Below are 22,419 nucleotides of genomic sequence, written 5' to 3' on the forward strand. Positions count from 1 at the left end.
CAACCGATACTAAAGGGCTCCCGGCCCCCGGAGCTGGCTCGTGCCACGTGGTTCCCCTTTAGCACCGGTTCGTGCTGAACCGGTACTAAAGGGGGGGGGGGCTTTAGTGCCGAAACCTTAGTGCCGGTTCCATAACCGGCACTAAAGGCCCTTACAAACCGGTGCTATTGGCCCGTTTTCTACTAGTGTGCGTTAAGAATTCCTGCATGCCGATCCGATATGACAAAAATTTTCCTTTGAGCGGGTAACACCTTCGTCCTCAAAAGACGCATAAACCACTCCCAGTTGTCATTGTTCTCCGCCTCAACCAAAGCAAATGCCAATGGCAACACCCGGTTATTGGCATCACTTGTTATCGCAACCAACAAGGTGCCCTTGTATTGTCCGGTCAAGAACGTGCCATCAATGGAGATGACCGGCCTACAGTGTTCAAAAGCCCTCACGCATTGCTCGAACGCCCAAAATGCACGGCCAAATACTCGGACTTTCTTTCCTTCATAAACCGTTGTTTGGTGCCCATGAGGCTCGACAACATGAACCATGCCCGGGTTTGTGGCGGCCATGGCTAACAACAACCTAGGGATTCGGTTGTATGCTTCCTCCCAAGTACCATACAACATCTTAAATGCGGCTTGCTTCGCCTTCCATGCCTTGCCGTACTTCACCTTGTAATGAAAGATGGCTTTCACAAGGTCAATGACATGTTGGACGCTCATTGTTGGAAGTGTGGATATTGAGTTGGAGAGCCTGTAAGCGATGAACTCAGACGTGAGTTGTCTGTGGTCTTGGGACACAATCTTGCCATCCACCCTTTTGCCTCGGCACATGTGAGTTGGCACACAACTCACTACGTGCCAAGCGGGACCTCCTTTCCATGGTCTTGCACGCACAATCCACGGACATATTTCATCTTCACATGCACATGCAACCGTGTAGCGCACATTGACGTCCGAATGCACCACCTTGTGTGGACGATAATGCGTAACCGAGTAGTTGTCGAGCCACATCTTCAATTCCAAGAAGGTTTCGAACTTACACCCTTTACCAATCCGGTTCTTGTCGTCTCCCAAATCACGGTGAGAGCTTGGCTTAACCCCAAGAGATATAGATTTGCCACCATCCACAACGGCTTCATCCGCGAGACTAACATCCTTGAACAATGGTGTCTTGTAATCCCGACCGTATACCTTCTCGAAAGCTTCGGCCTCCTTCGCCGTAAACCCCTCCTCATCAACTTGTTCATCGGGACCTTCGTCATCCGAATCCGATGCATATGCACGGGAAAAAGGGATGGAATGGTCCATTGTCTCTTGCAAATGATATTTGTCAAGATCACCCACATTGTTGTCATGGAGATCAACTTCATTGTCATCGTCTGCATACTCATCATTGTCCTCTTGCAAAGCTTCATCTTGGTTGTTTGTAAACGGGCTCAATGTTGGCCTCACTTCTTGGGTCAAAAGAGGTTCAACAATTTCATCTCGCTTCAAGGGTGGGGGGCTACTAGCAACCAAAGGGGAGGGTTTCCGGTTCAAGTCCAAATGCAAATTTGAATCAACCTTCTTCGTTGCAAATAACTCAAGAGCCTTGTCAAGTGAATCGGCCACCGTTTCCTTGTATGCAACCCAACGTTGCTCCGAGTTGATACGCATTGTCTTCCAACGGATGTGCATTCCAAAACCTACATTATGCCTTCCCTCCAACTCAACGATATCACTAGGGTCCATCCAATTCAAATCTTTCCTCACTTGTTGCAAGAGCTCCGCATAGCTAGGACTACTATCAAACAACATATCTAGCTCATCCGGATCCGGTTCAATATTGCCTTTCAAGAAGGCGTCTTTGTCCTCATGATGAACAAACACACATGTTCTTCCCATCCCTATAAGCATTCAAACAACACATCGTAACATTGCTTCCATGAGTACTAATTTAAGGATTAACATGGAATACAAACCCTAATATATATATATATATCAAACAACAACCCTAACCCTAACCCTAACCATAACCATAACCCTAACCCTAACCATAACCCTAACAATAACCCTAACCATAACCCTAGCACCAACATAAGAACACCCATAAGAATAACCCTAACATACTAACAAAGCCTAATCATAGGAAATTGGCAAACAAAGATCTCACATCTCCATGCAAATCTCTAGATCCAAACAAAACTAGGGTTTCCCAAACTAGCATTACTTGGATCAAAACAAGGGATCGGAGAAGATTACCTTGAGGGAGGGTATGACTTCAAAATCCACGAACAAATTCTTCAAATTTGCAAGTTTTGGGAGAGGATTTGAGAGGGGGAGAGAGTGGGAGAGGGGGCAAAGCTCGGGTTGGGGTGTGTGGGGTGGGGGGTGTGGGGGAGGGGGGCCCAGCCGCTGGATAAGTCACAGTGCATCGCCCGAACGCTAGGCGCTGCGCATTACATGTGTGGCGCCTAGCTAGGAGGCGCTGCACTGCTGGGTGCGGGCCCAAGGACTGCCACGTGGACTGGCGTGCAACGCCCCCGAGCTGGGCGCTGCACCGTAGGGTGTGGCGCCTGCATGGCGGGCGCTACACAAAAGGGTCAGTGCTGTGAAATAGTTTCACGGGCAGTTCATTTTGTGAATTGATTTCGTCCACAGGTCAAAATAGTCAAAATTGCCGAGCGAAAGCGACAAGCAGCAAGAGCAAAAGGAGCAGCAGCGAGGGAACAATGTAAGGAATTACTAAATAACTATTGTCCAAATTGATGTTCTGAATTTAATATCACTCGATGTTGCTCATACTTATGCATCCATCCATGCAAAGAAGAGACGGATTAAGATGTGGGCTCTAAGAACGTTACAAAAAGAAAAGAACAGAAAGTTGCAGGCTCTGTGGCTGCATGCGCTGTTAATCCACATGGTGCATTTTGACGTCGCGTAGCGGAGCAGCAGCAGTACAAGGCCGGCGGCCCTCGCTGCTGGATACGTGCACGGAGGCGGAGGCCATGCGGCTCGAGGACTGCGCGGGACGACCTGCACAAGCAGGTGGACAGACCGACGGAGTAGAGCACGGCGTCGGCTTCTGCAATTTGCACCATGGACGAGCTGCTGCTGCCGGAGGCGGCGAAGGGAAGGGTCGTCCCGTCCCGTCCGCGCTGTGGTGTACGACGCGTCCCTTCAGCGGTGGTCAGAGGAGCTGCAGCGGCAACGCGGGGCCGGCTGCAGAGCACAAGCAGCAGCGTCAAGGCACATCACGGCAATGTGGTGGCCAGCGGCAGAACACACGCCGGAATGTAGCCGCCGCGGGAGGGGGAGCAGGACAGAGAGGACTCACCTCGCCGGGATGGAGTCGCCGCGGACGACCATGGCCGTCGGCCATCGAGGACCACCGAGCGCGACTCGCCGTCGAGTAGCCGCCGCGGTCTTCTAGTGTTGCTGCCGGCGAGAGGAAGGGGATGAGCCGTTCCTGGTCAATCTGGGAGCATGGGTATTTTGTTTATTATATGGGGGACCCATCTGACAGAGGGCAAAAAACCAAAGTCCAATGTAAAGAATGATAATAGATCAATTACGATGTAAGGAGTGGTAAATTGTCAAAGTGTAAAGTAATTGATGGCAAAAAGTCAAAAACCCCTTTATTGATTGTTAATTTAAAGATCTGCATGTGTGCATTTTTTTTGTTAGCCGTGTCTACTTATGAAATGAGATTTCTATCCGGATAAGGAAGACGGGTGGGAGTTTGGTCGATTATAGACTTCATTCAGTCTCTTCGTAAAAAAGTTATAAAAAAAGACCTCATTTGGTCGAGATTACACCTATGAAATGGTGAGTTGACGATCTGTTTGCATATCCTTATAGTGCCGACATAATTGCACGGTAAGCTTTTCGATGATTAATTAAACGAGTGGTCGTCGGATCTTACAAATGTATGAACAAGAGGCTCCATGCCTCCATGGGTAGTTTTCTCAGAGCGTCTCCGGCAACTTTCATATTAAAAAAAATCATGTATAGGTGAAATCATGTTTTTTACACTGTCATAGTGTTAAAAAGCGTCTTGTATTTTGATATGGAGGGAGTACAATAGTTGCACACGACTATGCGTCAAAATAATTGAGTTTATTCCTTGTCGAATTGTGTATTTTGTAATGTGGTGAGACTTATATCTCAATTTTTGCGATAATGTGAAGCATGTTTTGTTTTGGGAGGGCGTTTTGGCTCCCGGGAGCATATGCTACTACCGGAACACTAAATTCAAAAAAATTGTAAAAAGATCAAAAAATTCTAAAACTTTTTGTAGATGTTTGTGTTAGTGTCGCAAGCATGCTTGACAAATTTAATGCGAAACGGAGCAGGAGTGTTTCGTCGGTGAAAAATACAAAAGTGAGTGACATTTGGTTTTCAATTTGTTTTTGTTTTTTTGCACAGGCCAAAATGCCTAACATGTTTGTCTCAAAATTTGCAGGTAGCATTTGGATGTGACTAAGATCACATAAAATTTTTGTCTTGATTTTTTTGACAGTTGCAAAATTATTTTTGGGAGCCAAATTGAGTTTGCGGTTTTCTACCATATAATTCACTTGGAACCACATTTGACCAATTGATGAGATGTCCCTAACAAAATTGCTAGCACAACTTGTCCAGGACACGACGCTTTGAACAGATGTGCAGGTGGAGGATATAGTACTCCTATGCTTTTATATTCCTGCGCTTTTTATATATCACGCGTTCCAAATAGCTAGGCTGGCTAGCTGGGCGCGCGGTGATTAACCCGTTGCACGTACACACGGAATGCGCATGAGCAGCTGGGCAGTGCACGCGTCTGTCCTTTCCTACTTCACCCGTACGTGCACGTCTGCACGGCAGGCACAAGTCGCGCCAGGGACAAGTCGTCGAGGCCGGCCTATCGATCTTCTCCGTGGTGCAAGCCCCGCGATAGCCCCAAGTCGGCCGTGCATGCCTGCCCCCCGCGCTCCAGCGAGCGAGCGTCGGCATGCATGCACGCACGCACGCACGTCAGATCCGTGCCCGCGGAGACTGTCGGGCGAGGGCGCGGGCGCGGCCACGGTGGTGACCACGCACTGCCCTGCCTTGCCGGTGGGTGGCTTACGCGGCCGGCAAGTTCGTCGTACGTACAAGCGCTTTCCGATTGCCAAAAAGGAAAGGATCGACGACGACGACGACGACGCGGCTTGGTTGCAGGGCCGGCACTGAGGGGGGCAGAGAGGGCGGCCGCCCCGGGCCCCCGAGATGTAGGGGGCCCCACCCAGGGTGGTAATGGGTATCTATGCAGCCAACTAGGCCATGGGTTGGACGTGTAGACGCAAGCAGCGGCGAGCCCACGCACGCAACCGCTCGTTCCTCAACTCCTCGTTCCCTTTAGCGAGTCGTAGCCTCGAAGGCGCGGCTGTTTGTTAGGTTTTCTAATAATTCCCTGCCGAGATATAAGATCCAACCGCGAATTCGGATCTCTATGAGGATCACAATCTGCCACAGGGTTCTGATCGTGAATTACTGGGTTCCGATCGTCGCCGGGTTCTGATCGTGAATCCCCGTTTCACCGACGAACTCCGCTCTCCAATCTCCGGTGCCACCCGCTCATCACCGAGTGTAGACGTACTGATACACCTCAGTCCAGATCGTTGAGTGGCCTATCAGACCATCAACAACGCGGATCCAACTGATCTGAGGTATATATACCTTATTATTATTGCGTATCAGCGAACTAAGTAATTTATTACATTTACATATGGACGCATAGCTTTTGCACTTTTCAACTTTTTTCTGTGTATGCTTGTGCTCTTTAATAAGACTAGTCACAATGGGTAGTAACTTAGACTAGTAACTTCATATTTTACTAGGCTATGTTACTACCTTCAAAGTGGGTAGTAACATATGTGTGTTGTCATGTTATGGTTCATTTATTAGCCTATAGACTCATATTGTCTTGATATGTGTGATGTTACAGTAACTAGCTAAGTTACCACCATCACCTCTCTCATCATTGAATATGTGCCACATAAGCAAAATTATCTTGAAAAGTGTGATGTTACTCCCACTGTGGCCAGCCTAATGGCAGGCATTCTTCACATGGAGAGTTGCAGCGCCGATAGAAAAACATGGCGATTGATGATAGGTTATTAGCACCATTTGGTTGGTTGTTGTAGGAGATTCCCGGTGGTTAAGGAGCGTAATTACAGAACACACTTGAAAAGGAGTACCGGAACATGCATGATGTCAAAATCGAGGGGAGAGACCACGGATGATATGTTGTCTTTGTTTTACTGTCTTAAGCTGGGATTTTGGTGTGGTTCTTGGCAGAATGGACCCTATCAATCTATGAGGTGCAAACAAAACAATTTGTGAGTTGTAGAGCAGTGATAACCAAAGGCAATAGTTTAATCTCCTTCATAGATAATCAACTTTTTGCATATGAAGAGATCTTTTGATAGTTGAAGTCCATATATCATATAATTTTTGGCGAATTTGGAGGGCCCTTCAGAAGGTGAATCTGTAAAAGCGTGTGTAAAGTAAGGTTCTGCAATTTTGGTTTTGTGGACTTTTACATCATGGAGTATTTTGAGCTCTCTGTTTTATCGGTATAATGTCATGGTCTATTAGTATCACGAAAATCATAAAATGTTAGTAATCAACCATATGAGATTTAGTTTACAAAAGTATATAAGGCTAGTGCGCTCAAATGCGCGGGACACCCAGCCACTTATTGTTATATCACGGTTATACTATGGGGCCCCGAGTTTTAGTTTCTTCCTGGGCTTCCAAAATCTCAGGACCGGCCCTGTTTGGTTGGAGACTACTAGCTTGCATGGAGGTGTGGTATGCGTGGCGCGTCAATTCGCGCGCGACTCCTGTGTCCCCCCGCTCGTCACCTTTGCCGACGCGCTCGGCTCGACCCAACCGATCACATACGGTACGCGCATCCAGAAAAGAGAGTTACGTACTACGTGGCTCCCCTAAGACAACACGTACGGTTATTGCAGCGGCAGAGGGCCTGTTATGTTTTGTGTGTTCTTCACCCTTTCGGATCTGTACCCAAAGATAACTAACTACCCCGTTCCATTCGTTCGTGCCCGATCGAGCCGGTCTCTCTCTGTCACGTAAAATCGTACTGCAGCGATTCGGCCGGCCTTGATGTGTCCCGCCGCTGGCCTCGGAACGGCCCTACTAGCTGCTGCACCCTAGAACGGCCCTATCACGTACGGCGCTCGCCTACTACCTACCCTACCCTGCCCGTGTCTGTGTCTCCGTGCATCGCACGATCGACCCGTGCATGCATCACTGTTGTTGCAATGCTGCTGCAGAAGTCGTCGAGTCACCGTGTGTACCAAAGGATGAGTTAAATTATCTCCAAAAATGGAAGCGAGTCAACCACGGCAGACAGACAGACGGATGGATGGATATATGGATTCGACGGACGACGTGCAGCTGGATATCTCATCTAATCTAAACTAATCCGACCCAACCCGAGCGTGTCGACCTGCAACACGCTCGATTGGCCCCATGAACCAACTATATGATGGGCGTTGCGTATGCATGTGATGATCGACCGATTTGAGTGAAGGGAACTTCCTCATCATTTTTACCAGAAAAGTGCACCGGCCTGCCGGTGCATTTCTGCTCGTCTATCGTGGCGACGCGGAAAGACAATAATTTTCGACACGGATGGGATGGGATGGGTGGGTGGACGATCATCGGCTCTACTGTAGTCGGCATGCCTCGGCGCATACTGATTGATGTAATATTGTTGTTGCTCAGTGGCCTACTGGAAGACACGGTTTTTATTTTCACCGTTTGGAACCATGCATGCATCTATATATCATATCACATCCGTTTGCGTTGCCTAACTGGGAATATATACGTAGCATCGGAGGACTGTGTACCGTTTTGTGTTACTTATTTGTCCCCTCGTTCACGGGAAGTGAAGAAAATAAGATGAAAACAAAGAGGAGATGATGTCAAAATTAGCCGTGGTGCGTGTCCGAGTGTCCATGGGCACACGTACACTTGGACCTTCTAGACGCCAGCGGCAACAACAGTCTACCCATTTTTTTTTTCTGTTTGTTGGTGTTGGTTTCTTTTGTTGTCGCTAACTCGCTACACTTGAGCTAGCAGCTAGCTGCCTAGGTAGCTTGCTGTGAAATGTTCACTTACTCACGCTGAGAGTGAGGGAGCTTGCATTGGCTCTGCTAGCTAGTGCGTGCACCGTTAAAACTGAATTGTCACGCATGATCATCTCTCGCTCTCTGCCTCGATCGACTGCCTCTTTGGTTGATTATTAGTGGAGGTTGTGCACACTTCTTCTGGGGCGCAATTATAGCCGGTGATCACTCTCTAATGGAGGGATATATCCTAGCTTTTTTTACCTCGCTAGTGAGCTTCTCTACGGGATAATCATGAGAATACTCCCTCCGTCCGGAAGTCACCAACATGTTCCTTTCTATTCATTTTGATGACAAGTATTTCCAAACGAAAGGAGTACTAACTAACTGGTCGGTCGATGGACGTAGCAACGACAAGATCACCTATTAAAGCAGGTCTGGTAATTGATGGATATGGATACATACGCACGTAGTAGTAGCGTACTGATTTGGTGGGGAGAAAAATATTCAGACAATGGAGAATGTTCAAGCTACGTGCATGGTGTCAGCGCGTGTGCGGATTGGGGCCATGCATACAAAGCACAGCACAGGCATGATGACCGAATCAACGGGGAGTTGTCGTTGGCCAGTGCGAGCGAGTGGGTGAGTGGGCCGGCTCGCCCATCGTCGATCTCCATGGCTTTCCGACACTCCATGGCACTCACTCCTTGCTGGCCTTGCCCGGGCCATTTCTTGGTGGTGTTTGGAGTGTGGTGATGGATACGATCTCGCCATCCATCCATCCATCTATCTGATTGATGTGTGTGGCACTAGCGGTACGTGTTGCGATGCGTACGCCCGATGCTCGGCTAGCACTGCCGTCCGCGATGACCGGCCACCGATGCCGACGGACGTACGCTTGTCAAGCGCCGGTTGCTGTCCCTTAATTCCTTCTGCTTTCTTTTTTGCTAGCTGCTCCTCCGGAATGAGGAAAGACAAAGAAAAGAGAAAGAAAATCCACATCTTTTTGGGCGATGATGAAGAGCAAGAATGTCTGTACGTGCGTGGCCGCTCCAAAGCCGTAGGGATTTGCTTTTGTATATTCATTTATTCATAACTCAGAGCAGAAGAAAGATCTAGTCCACTTCAAAGATATCATGTCATACAACATGTCCATATATATATACTTTCCAGGTGGCAGAATTTTCCTTCTCCGGTTGATAGTTAATTAGCTAACAGAAATTGGGTGAGCAGAGAGAAAGTCTGTTAATTAATTGACCACTTACAATATTCCGTAGGGTACTTCATTTTTAAAAATTGGAATGGGGCATTTACATTGATTCTTTTTTTTAACTGAAAGAGCAGCAGTAGAGGCTCCTAACCCCTCATTGTTCAGAAAAAAAAGGCATGCCGAGGCATGATTTGTGCAAAATGCTTTGCTTCCCAATGACCCAAGCCCGACCTTCTTCTGTGATTTTTTCCACCAACACAGAGGGCATGGGTGATTTTTAGTTGAAGGCCCTTTCTTTTCAGCTTTTGCAACGCGCGAGAATCACAACTGATGGAGGCTATCCTTTTGCGGGGACGCCTGGACAGCACCTAAAACCAGCCCAATTGTATGCCACATAGCCAACTGATCCATGCCTAGTAAATAGGTTAGCGTCGCGGCTCATATTCTATTGAAATGTCGAGATTCATAGAGCATGTAGGAAGCAATCTCGAGAGCGTCTTTGCAGACCTAGCATAATGGTTGGTGAGGCTATCCTCTTGTCACAAGTCGGTCCGACGCCCAAAGACGATTCCAAAGGGCAAGCCGTGTGAATATCTTGCATTTAGGAGGCACCCAATCCTCTGGGATTACTTCATTTGAGTAGCTTGACTTGAGATGATGTATACATTACACCTATATCGAGCATACAAATAGAAGCACTCGCCCCTAAAATCACCCCGTTCTATGTGTTGATTTCCATCCACGATAGATTGTGGTACTCATTAGCTAATTGTAAATTCATGAGGAGACAAAAACTATTGTGTCGGTCGGGTACTTCAATTTGTTAGAATTGACACATGGCAGGAGCTTTGCCTTTTCATTGATTAAGCAGAATAAAACATGTTGGCCGAGATCTAACGTAAAAAGAGCTCAAAACACAGAAGGAAAATGAACCAAGCTCAACCCCCCCTGATGTTTGCGCCGACACAGAGGACACTGATGATTTGTAGTTGAAGGCCTTAGTGTTCATTTCTTGCCAGATTTTCCAACACACAAGAATTGCAACGGATGGGGGAGTGGCATGTGGCACAAAAAACTGCCTAATGTTGTGCCACATCAGCACCCGGTCCACACCTGGAAATAGGTTAACATCGCAGCCTGCTTTCTACTAGAACATCTGGCATCCGAAGAGCGTGCGAGAAGCAATTCCGGGAGCAGCTTTGTAGAGCTGAAATAAAAGATTGGTGGGTGCTCCAGCTGACTTTAGTGCTATAGAATGGTCTTTGGACGGCGGACTGGCGTGCGACGCAGGAGGATGTTCATCTCAAGTCCAATAATATAGGTGTAAAGAAGATTCTAAAGGCCAAAGATCCCCAGCATGCATGAGTCTTTGGTGAAAGACGATTCTAAAGCACGAGGTCAGGTGAATATACTCCAGGATGTAGTACTTCATCCGATCGGTAGCTTGACTTGAGATGGTCGTTACTTTTACACCTATACTATATTGTACTTGAACCGTAGCTAGCATTGTAAAGAGAACTGTCCAGCCCCCCTCAAATAGTTCCATTCCATGTGATGATTTCCATCCCCAATATTGCTCGTCGTACTTGCCGTTTGACTAGCTGGCTCCTAGCTTCTTTTTCAAACAAAAAGAATTGAATCATGCATGTAATTTGCTTAGCCAAATTAATCGCATAAGCATAAATAATATTACAACAGCAGCAACAACAATCCAAAGAAACAAAGCACAGGCATGATGGAGTTTGGTTTAAACTATCAAGTCTAGTTTAACTAGATGGCGTGATGGAGTTATGACAAAGTTTTGGCATCAGGATGGCATCATGCATATGCAGACGGATGCATGGGCGTGGCCTACAAGGAGACATAATCATCATGCACAATCAAAAGGCCAAAGGCCAAGGATTCTTCCTCCACCATAACCCCCATGGCCTGCAGCAGCTTTGCAGAGTGATTGATCTCCAAGACCACCACGACTGCGTTAATCATCACGGCGGCCAGCACCCGGCGCCTTTCTATGTAGAACCACTTCTCCATGCACCGTTGACAGCCGCCACTATGTATGTTGCCGTCGGAGATCGGGCGTCTAATCATCCGCATTACATTAGCACCACCAGACACCCCACCACGCTCGTAACTAGTCCTAGGAATCTTAGGTCGCGTGGGCGAGGCCTCGCACTAGCTCTGTTCCTGGAATGATTGAGCTGGAGTGGATACTCGGAGCCTTATTCCGCACTGGCAGAGATCAAATCTGGACTGCAAAAGAAGGACAAACTGTATGAGTAAATCCACTTCTTTCTGGAAAAAGATAAAACCATGGTCTACTGTTGTACTATTGCCTGCAACAAAAAGAATTGTCTATGGGTGCATTGATTTGCTACCCTGCCTAGAAGCAATATCCTCGTAAAAAACAAAATCAGAAAGAGGCAAAGATCAACTGTTTGAGCCGTCAATTCTCTGGTCCTGCTTGGCTATTTGGGAGGACCATTCTGGACTGACGCGCACCAAACGACATATAGGTACCACCATACCAAATCAGAGCAGGAACCCATCAGAAACAGAATGTATGATCAGGAAGATTGCCAGCGATATGGGGACGGTCTTCATCTGATGCATACAGGATATAGGAGGTCGCTCCTGATCTAGGAAACATTCTTTCTAGATCTTAGCCGTTGATCTCATCAATGAATGGCTTGATTGACTCTTACCTTCTTACCTCACATGTAAAAAAAGGAGGTAAGAGGGACCATGTTAAAATTTGCCTTCTTTCTAGCCTGGAGGAGTCTTCAGTTGTAGAGTTGCTTGGAGCGTCCCCTGCTGGGTGTAGGTCAGGTGTAGCTTTAGTTCAACTGTATGGTGATCCAGAATGGCCTGAAGCTTCTGTCGTGCAGGCAACCAGACAAGAGACAGGTGCATTTGACAAAGGAAACCTAACCAACTATTGGAAAACATATTATCCATGTTTAATGATGTGCTATCAGATGTGGTGTGTAGAAAACCTCTCTGCTGGTGGTCGAAAGTCGGCACAGAGATCATCAGCTCTGCAATTAGCATCTGCCTTCAGAAGCAAGCGAAGATAGAGCTCATGAGTATGATTAATTTCTTTATAGAGGAAGTACAATTTAATATCGACAGAAACTCGCGTAACAGAACTCTCCTGCATTCTGACCGGCAAATTAACACAACAATAAAAGCTTATAAGCCGGGTGTGCAATCCACTCGGCGATGAGTAATTTCACCTCATCAACAACTCGCCGAATGTGACACCCGGCGATGCGTACTCTGCTTATACCCGTACAGTGTATAAACATAGACGGAAGGTCTTTGTTATGGACACGGTAAAGAGGTACACCGAGTAAAACGGCTTTGCTACATCTACGGAAGCATCTAACGTAATTTTACGTGCGGGCTGGCTTGGCACAAGTTAATTGGAAGAAAAAACCCGCTCGGACCCCACCCCATGAAATCAGGGGGAGGGTGATTGGTTGAGGGAGGAAAGAACGTAAGTTTACGTTAATAACTTATGTAGATGCAACATTATTGCCGAGTAAAAAGTAGTAGCCCACGGCAAAAAAGAAAAAGGCAACTGACGGCTTGGCCATGTTAACGGCGCTGTGTAAGCCGAGTGCCAGGGCTTCAACTTCCGTCCATGTCAATGGTCAACCAGTGGGCACCAGGTAGCCATAAAATTAGCCGAGTGCCCATCGGATGCACACGGCATACATAAGAGCCGAGTACCTCAGCTTAGTTTTTATCTGGCCCCAGGAGCCTCGCAGAGGCATGAATATATATATATGAGTACCTAAAATGGCCCACCTTTTATGTACATGCAGTTCAAAATTGAATATTCACCCGTAAATAATATAACTGCAATTAGTGTCTTAAAATAGAAAATGGTTCCTGAGAAACACCAAATTTTGGCGTTACTGTCGTAATGTAAGATGCTCCATATGGGGAAAATTAGGGATGTTTTAGATAAAAAAATTTAGTCCTATTTTTAAGGCATTAAGTGCATTTCTTGGCATTTAACGGTATAATTAAAATTTGAACTACAAGCGCATGAAAAAAATTGGCAAAAATAAGTTGCTTTTTTTCATGAGTCTATTTTTAGGCCTTATCTAAGAAAAGAAATGGAATTCCAAACATTAGGGTGCCAAAACTCGACCACTAAAAAATGAGCTTATTGGTTTTTAGTTCTAAAAAATGCAAACGGAGTCTTAAAAACAGTGAAACCTAGCATTGTGCCATTACATGACCACTATAATATGCGAAAAACATTTGTGAAAGTTTGCAAAAGTAGTGATGCATGCTGCTTAGAAACCCGACCATCTCCTAGGAAAATCGTGATTTCAGGAGGGAATGGAATGAGTTTGAAGGCAAAGTTTCCATTACATATTGCATGTAATTTTTGACATTTTTTACTGTTAGTTCTTTTATATTTACGTCATTAAGTAATTTTTGAGGCATTTAACAGATATAATTCAAATTTAGACTAGAAGTGCATGAAAAGGTTGGCAAAAGCGGGTTCAAAATCATATTTGTGTTAAGGAGTATATGTTTAGGCATTATCCAAGAAATGAATAAGAATTTCAAACATCAGGATATCAAGACTCTGACCCCGAACATGGAGTTTATTAGTTTCTTAATACTAGAAAAAGCGAACAAAGTCCGTAAATAATGCAAACTAGCAGGGTGTCATCATATGTCCCCTAAAGATTGTACTAAAAATTTAGATGTTTTTGCAAAAGTTGTGCCGTATACTACACGGGAACTGAAACATCTCTCAGAAAGAGGTTTCGAAAGAAAACGGGTCAGCTTTGAAGGTGAAGTGTCATTTGCTTCATAGTTTAACATTGGAACTTTTTCTGCACTCAACATACACCAACTGTATATTGGCCCAATGACAAGTGAAGGCGTGTGTTACGGCAATAGCATCTCCAACAGCGGCGACAATAACCCCGCGTGCGCGGTAAACTACCATTTTAGCATGCAGGGGACGTTTTCGTGCGCTCCAGCGGAGGCAGGAAACTCGGGCGCGCGGAAAACGACTGCGCGCGGGGAAAAAGCGGAAGGCCGCGCACTAGATTTGGCCCACCTCTTTCGGCGCGCCTATAAATTGTTGCGCCAGCCACGCGGTCTCCCATCGCTATCCACATTGCCACGCGCTCTGTCCCCGCTTCCTCTGCTTCCTCTGCCGCTTCCTCGTCCCGCCACCAACGCGCCACCACCGCAGCCCCGCCTCCTCATCGCCGAGGAGGACGAGCGAGCCATGGCAGAGTGGCGCCAGCGCTACCCGCAGGACGTCACCGACGAGAATGCCTTCTGGGCGGAGAGGACGGCAAGGCGCCGCGCGGAGCGGGCAGACAGGCGTCGGCGGAAGGCACTCGCGGAGGCGCAATGCGATCTCGTTAGCGCGGGTGGGGAGTCGTTCTTTGACTCAGACGATCCTCGTTGGGAAGACGCGTGGCTCGATACCTCGGACGACACCAGCGAGAATGATGAGGACGACTCGGAGTAGGTTCTATTTGCACCATAGTTTTTATCTAGTTACACCGTAGTAGTTTTTATCGTGTTGGACTAGTTTTTTTATCTATGATGAACTATGTACGCATTGTGAAATATCTATGTATTGATTCTTTATCTATTTTATCTATGCATTTGATTTTATATTAGTTTGGAGTGCATATGTTGTTTGTGCGAAAGCGCGCACACAATTTTTTGCAGTGGCTGCTGGAGCGGCTCGTGCGCGCTAAAATTTGTAGCGGACACTGGAGCTAACGCACCCCGCCGCGCAAAAACAGGCCATCCGCGCGCTGTAAGTGAGTTTTTAGCACGCCGCGCGTAGCGCGCCTGTTGGAGATGCTCTAACTGCTTCGATCACACTCGAGGTCTCGAGTGGCTTTATTAGGATGGTACCTACAAAACTTGAAATGTGGTGAAGAAATAGAGTTTTTGTAAAGGAGAATAAAGAAATGTGTGAAATAATAGTGCAACTAAATAACATCAAGAGTAATTGTGTTTGCGGAAGGGGGGAGCCTAGGTGCGGAGAGGTTTAGTTCATGGTAGATAGTGGAAGCGACTCGTTGATTGATTCATGACATCTCTCGCTAATAATCTAGTACCAACAAAAGAATAATTGTTAGGCCCTAAATATCAAGGGTTTGTAGTATCGAAAGAATCCTCTCTCGGTATTGACAACGAAGATATCAACCCGTGGTATTCTCCTATGAGTAGTCTAGTGAGGTTTTCATTCTCACTAACCTTGCTACTTACAAGAATTAATGTATCGTGTGTATAATCACAAAAAAAAAATGTATTGTGTGTATGAAATAGATTTTTATATGACAAGTAGGAAAAAAATAAAAATATTAAAATAATAGTACAACCTGAATATAGAGTTGAATTTATGAGGAATAAATGACTGCAATCCATAATTTCACTAGTATCTCCTCTCCAAATAGCATAGACAAGGTAAATAAATTATAGTTGTGTATCAATTATTACAATTTTTATGTTTGATCATACATGTCAGCATATAGGCATTACGTCCTTGTATCCATAGACCGCTATACAGCTTCATCTATAACTAGTACTCCACTTCAAACCAAAATACATCATATATTTTAAATTATTAAGTAATAAAACAAAGCATTGCATCAAGCAAGGTGACATAATCTTGATAGTATATTATTTTTATCTCTTGCTCATCACCGAGATAACTAGGCAGATATATTTTTATCCTTAGTGGCAATAATACACTGCACGCCTTTTTTTATCTTTCTATCACTGACATAGACTATTACTCTCACTGTTCCAAAATAAGTGTAGTAGTTTTAATTCAGATTTGAACTAGAATCATGACACTTATTTTGAAACGAAGGGAGTACAAGGTTAAACCCAACCAACATAAAGAACTTCCTCTTGGAGATCATTTATCTAAACATGGCTAGTGCAAGACTAATAGATAGGAGAGCGTGCACAGATATAATCATGCAGCAAACAACCAAAACAAACCGATAAATAATCTATATATATATTCTGGGAATAAAGTAGAAATTCATCACACCACGACAAACACATCGAGAATTACATCATATTGATCACAATCATGTTAGACTAGTCACAATGGGTAGTAACTTAGACTAGTAACATGCATATGTTTCTAGTTTATGTTACTACCTCTATAGTGGGGAGTAACATATGTGTGGTGTCATGCAACACTTCATTTATTTGGTTGTATATACTCATCTTGTCTTAGCATGTGTGATGTTACAGTAACTAGCTATGTTACCGCATGCCCCTCTTTCCTCATTAATTACTCGCCACATCATCTGTTTTGTCTAGATATATGTGATGTTATCATCTATTATGTTAGTCCCACTGTTGGTAGTCTTAGACAACTCATGAGATATTTGTATTGAAGAATGGCAGAGAGCAGATGTCACATAGCTATTGTTTTCAACCCATAGTCCAAGGAGCACTATCCCCACATCGTCATTATTGCAGCAAAGTTGATGAAGAAGGCTTCAGTAAAGGGAGGTGTTCCGCAATCATGGATGGTTGTGTAGTCTTTGGATAGGATCTCCTCCATCTTAGGTTATTTATCTACTTTTACTTTTTCTGTTGTAGTATGGCAACATTTCTTTGGACATATTCACTCTGCATCTCGTTATATATAATCTGGGCACTCCTGTAGTGCGTGCGATTGAATAAGCTCTATATGCAAAAAAAAAATGTTCTTATAAAAAATAAGCAAGTTTGGGCTAGGACAGTGTTAGCACCCGACAGCGTTAAAACAGGTTATCGTCAAGTCGGCGTGTAGCGATGACACCGACCGCGCCAGGCTCCACAGGTCACCATCGCCAGCCCCGGTGACGGAGGAAGCGTGTAGGGTGCCACTGCCGGAGTTGGCCGTGGCGCCACCGAGATCGTCCACGATGTAGGACATGCCGTTGGTGGTCTTGGCCGTCGCGGCGTCAGAGAGGCCGTTGAGCTCGTACGCCGCCACCCGGTCAAGAGCGTCCCAGTCGCCGCCGTACTCGGTCGGCGCCGGCAGGAGCCCGCCGGGGATGACGTGCTCGAGCGGCGGGAGCTTCATGAACTTGTCGTACAGGGTGCTGCTGTCGCCGTGGCACGCGCTGTTGATCAGGTGGTCCAGCGCTGACGATGATGGGTTGGTGGGCTTGGTCTCCTGCCTGCACGATGCCATGGATGAGCGGCCCATGTAGCTGAGGATATGGTCGAGCGCGTCGTTGCTGTGTGGCAGCTGCTGCTGCTGGTGCATCTGCGCCTTGGCCTTGTCGCCGGCGGCGGTCACCATCGACGAGGAGTTGCTCTGGCTGCACTCCATGGCACCGGCGCCGACCAGCTTGTTGGACGCTGCGCCGCCGCCGTTCTGGTGCTGCACGACGATATTCTTCTTCCTGAACACCCTGCAGATGACCCACCCGTCCTCCTGTGCCGACGGTGACTGGACCCCGGCCACGCCGCGAACCTACGCATATCATACGGATAACACCGTCAGTTGATTTACAATCAGATCGATCGGTCGCTTAGGCCGACTTCAGCGCGCGCGACCCCATTCTCTCCGGGTGCGTGGGTAAAACAAACAAACCAAATGGTCCACCTAGCGGACGCAAACGAACTTTTGACGTTTTATGTCCGCTTTTGACCCATTTCCAGCCCAAGTTTGGACCGTTTTAAAGTAAAACGGACAGCGCACGGACGGGCGGGCCGTGTGCGCGTGTCCTCCCCTGGCCCGCCCGTCGATGGCACAGGGATCCCTCTTTCTATCCGCCCCCTCCCTCTCCAGCCGCACCCCCTCCACTTTTGCCCCTCGTCATCGCCACCGCCGCCGCTGCCATTGCAGCTGTGCAGCTCGGACGCGCGCTTGCTCAGCCATAAAAATTATAGATGAAGCTGTATAGCGGTCTATCCAACCACGGTCACCTGATTTGCGCATCCGGCGGCCGGATTTGGAGCGGATCCGGTCGGGCTTGAGCTCTCCCGGCTGTGGGAGGCCACGCCGCGCCATGGACTGGCGGGCAGGTACTGACTCCACCTCTAGCCGCTCAGATCTACACCGTCGGCGGTCCGCCAGCAGATACCTGAATGGCGGTTGGCCGGGCTCAATGCTGGCCCAAAATCTCGTCGGCGCACCGTTGCCACTCATTACGTGCGACGACTGCCCAAAGAAGGTCTTGCGCCGCATGTCTACAACGACGAAACATTCCGGATGGGTGTTCATCAAGTGCTCAACCGTTGGGGTATGTGCTACTTTAGTTTTGGTTGTGTTCTAGGATTTGTGTAGAATGAATGCAAGTTTTGGTACTGGGTAGAAGACTACATCGATATATTGATAGAGCGCAATTTAGTAGATGTTCGTGCACTTTTAGCTAGAATAGAGGCTAGAGATGAGACTAGTACACTTGTTGCTAGAATAGAGGCTAGATATGAGACTAGATGCGAGGAAGCAATGTCTACTTCTTTACACGCAAGATCGAGCCTCCGCAAATCAACAATGAATGCATCGAGAAAGCACTAATCCAACTTACAGGAACAGTTATGGAAGTTGGATATCTTCTAAAATGTATTCGTGTGGTTCTTATTTTCTCTGGTCTTGCTTTTTAGTCAAAATTTGGTGATGTATTTTCATGTATCAAAAATCAATGATAAAAAAAAGATATGTGCTTACAAAAGAAAATTATACACGGACGAGATGCGGCCGGAATGCGTCCGCGCGTTGGGCGCATGGCCACCGCATTACAGAAATGGCCCAGACATGACCCCATTGCCTTACTCAAACAGAAAAAATCCGGATTAAACGGACGTTCGTTTGGGGTCGTGCCCTGAAGTTGGCCTTACAAACAGCGAAGGCAAGGCAAGTGCACCACGACGTGCATAATTACACGCGATTATTTTTTATCGTAATTAGAATAGCTAGGCTAATTATGCATGGTGTTAAATTTTCGATGGAAGGTACTCCTACCACCGAAAGCCAGGTCAAAAGATTTTTGTCGATGGATCTCAAATATATCCATGCATTTTCAATCGACTAGGCAGCTCAAAAGGTCTACCGAAAGCATGCAGGTACGCCCTTTATCGAGAAAAAAAATGCATGCATGCACGCGCGTAGGGTTTGACCATAGAAAAGGCTCACTCGGTAGTAGCAGACATATATGACACCTGATTGTGTTCTTATTTTTTTAAAAAAATTATGATTTAAAAGGAAGGCTAAATGGGACTTAGCTCCATAATTTTTTATAACTTCTGGCTGAGCTGCCACCGCTATTTAAATTTTAACTTATCGTCTGCTCGCAAGTGCTGAACCTACTACCCAGTACCCACTACTATGATCCACCCTTTCCGTGACGCAGACCCATCGAAAGGAAATTAACCCATTGCATCATGTCATGTGTGTTCCCATTTCCAACCACCACCCGGACATAATCTTCACTAGACCTTGTGGGTCGTCTACAGTCGCATATGTGTGTGCACAGTACGTACGTTAGTCGCACGATTGCAGTGCACCACTAGCGAGCTATCTCCATCCCTGTCGGCCCCGGCCGGTCACCGTGCATGCAGTCGCAACGTGCTGCAGTAGTAGAGGTGTGGACTAGGCGGTACAGTACACGTACCGGGGATGAGATGCCGGAGTAGTAGGAACTTGCGTCGCCGGGAGCAAAGACGGGGTTGGTCGCAGGGGCAGGTGCGATGGCGTCGTCGAGGCGGTACTCGTGCATGATCCAGTCGGACTTGTGGCCACGCGGGGCGCGGCCCTTGTAGAAGACGAGCGTCTTGCGCATGCCGATGCGGCCGGAGCCGGCGGCGGAGTAGATGGCCTTGTCCCGGCCGGTGGCCTTCCAGAACCCGGCGGCGGTGGCGCGGTTGGTGCGCGTCCCCGTGGGGTACTTCTTGTCCTTGTGGCTGAACAGATACCAGTCATTCTGCGGGCCAGTTCCGATCCGACAGCGCTCTGCATGCATGCGTTTTTCCATGGCAAATTAGTTCACCATCCATGAGTCCTGAGCGCTACTCCGATCACATGCATGCATTGTGCACTACTACTATTCTACTTCTCGCAATGGAAAAGGGAAGGAATTCACAAACCTTGGATGTCCCATGGCTCGAGCTTGTTGAGGTCGATGTCGCGGATGACGTCGAGGTCGATGCGCTGCAAGGCCACCTTCTTGGCGAGGTAGTAGGTGAGCAGCTCCTCCTCCGTCGGGTGGAACCGGAACCCCGGCGGCACCACCGACTGCCCGTTCACAGCGATGCTCATGGTCGATGGGTGAACCTCACACACACAACGATCACTATAGGATCGATAAAGAAGACACTACTGTAGCTGGAGTGAAATGATCCACCAAGCTATAGCCTACAACTAGCAACAATTGATGGGAGGGAGCAGGAGGGGAGGGAAGACGATGGTGTCGAGTCGAGGGGAATGAAGTTGTTGCCGGTGATGGGGTGCAAGGAAACAATGGCAACGGACGGGGGGTGGTTATATATAGCTGCTGCCAAGCTAGCTAGCCTTGTAATGGGATTAGTTACGTTCGTTCGAGAGGAGAAGTGCCACGGTGGTCCCCGCCGGCAAGGGGGGAGGAGGATGAGGAGGAGGAGGAAGAGGTCCGAAAAAAGGAGACGCGGCCTCAAAAATCTCCACGAAAACCACACCCCAAACCATACTGATCCCCTCCGCACCACAGCATGGCCAACATAACCACCACGGCAAGAGAACAGCACCAACAGCACCGTCGATCAGCAAGACAGCAACATGATGTTTGCGTGCTGGCCGTTTCTCTCTTTTCGTTCATGTTCACGGTTGACGTTGTCATAAATTATAAGAGGAAAATAAGCCACAGAAAGTAAAAGATGTCCGTGTACCAGCCGTTTCTCTCTTTTCTTTCATGTTCATGCGTGATGTTGTGATAAATTAAGGGAAATCAAGTTCCACAAGGTACTACTACGTGATGCGTGATGTCCGTGTACCAGCAGACGATCCATCGAGGTTAGCTATTGGAGGGAAGAAAGCCCAGAGCAATTAGTGGAACAGCTTTCTTGACTTCTCTGGTAAACCGATAAAGAAAGGTGTGCGTATGCATCAATGCATGCATATTGATTCTGCCGCTCAGTTGTAGGGTTCGGCCCTGCTGTGCATATCTGTCTCCTGCTTTTCTCCCTACAGGAGCCAAAAGCCAGGATGGAGACTAGAAATTGATAGAAATAATTGCCTTTGAAAATTATTGATAGCATAAGTCGTCACAGGAGAACAATGGATGTTGACTTTGATATTTCAAGATATACTACAACTGTGCTAGGAGTACCTAATTCACTGACCAAAGTTGCGGATGGAGTTGTAGTTTATTGATTATTAATTTGAAGATATGCACATGTGCACTTTTTTTTTGTTAGCCGTGTCTACTTATGAAATGAGTTCTCTATCCAGATAGGGAAGTTGGGCGGACTTTGGTTGATCATAGGCTTCATTCAGTCTCCTCGTAAAAAAAGTAAAAAGGAGACTTCATTGGGTCGAGATTACACCAATGAAATGGTGAGTTGACGATCTGTTTGAATATTCTTATAGTGCCAACATAATTGCACGGTAAGCTTTTCGACCATTCATTAAACAGATGGTCCTCGGATCTTACAAATGTATGGGCAAGGGGTGCTCCATGCCTCCATGGGTAGTTTCCTAATAGGTCTCCGACAACTTTCATATTTAAAATAAAATCACGTATAAGGGAAATCGTGTTTTTTTGCACTGTCATGGTGTCAAAAGGCGTGTTGCATTTTGATACGGAGGGAGTACAATAGTTGTACACCACACCGCGTCAAAAAAATTGAGTCTATTCCTGGTCGAACCATGTATTTTGTAATGTAGTGAGACTTGCATTTCAATTTTTGCAACGATGTCAACCACGTTATGTACCATGTGATTCACTGGGAACCACATTTGACAAACTGATGAGGTGTCCCTAACAAAAATTGCTAGCACAACTTGTCCAGGACACGACGCTTTGAACAGTTGTGCAGGTGGATATAGTACTGTACTCCTATACTTTTATATTCCTGCGCTTTTTATATCACGTGTTCCAAATATCTAGGCCAGCCGGGC

At 46.8% G+C, this 22,419-nt stretch overlaps 1 protein-coding gene across 1 annotated transcript; it reads right to left on the minus strand.

Moving 5' to 3' along the window:
* Nucleotides 1–15,688: 15,688 nt before the first annotated feature.
* LOC125523266 (NAC domain-containing protein 43-like) lies at nt 15,689–20,634 on the minus strand. The gene is made up of 3 exons (XM_048688311.1): nt 20,412–20,634; nt 19,940–20,277; nt 15,689–17,796 (listed from the first exon to the last, which is right to left on the minus strand). The coding sequence occupies exons 1-3, from the start codon at nt 20,581–20,583 to the stop codon at nt 17,077–17,079; spliced, it is 1,230 nt and encodes a 409-aa protein (XP_048544268.1). The 5' UTR covers nt 20,584–20,634; the 3' UTR covers nt 15,689–17,076.
* Nucleotides 20,635–22,419: the final 1,785 nt, after the last annotated feature.

The sequence above is a fragment of the Triticum urartu genome, chromosome 7 (genome assembly GCF_003073215.2).
Source record: "Triticum urartu cultivar G1812 chromosome 7, Tu2.1, whole genome shotgun sequence".
NCBI classification, from domain to species: domain Eukaryota; kingdom Viridiplantae; phylum Streptophyta; class Magnoliopsida; order Poales; family Poaceae; genus Triticum; species Triticum urartu.

What these genes read in the sequence shown, in the direction of transcription:
- LOC125523266 (XM_048688311.1), bottom strand. Translation starts at nt 20,583, where the DNA reads ATGAGCATCGCTGTGAACGGGCAGTCGGTGGTGCCGCCGGGGTTCCGG. An exon ending in CGAGCCATGGGACATCCAAG is followed by an intron (nt 20,278 to 20,411) that starts GTTTGTGAATTC and finishes GCATGCATGCAG; the next exon opens with AGCGCTGTCGGATCGGAACT. An exon ending in ACTCCGGCATCTCATCCCCG is followed by an intron (nt 17,797 to 19,939) that starts GTACGTGTACTG and finishes TGATATGCGTAG; the next exon opens with GTTCGCGGCGTGGCCGGGGT.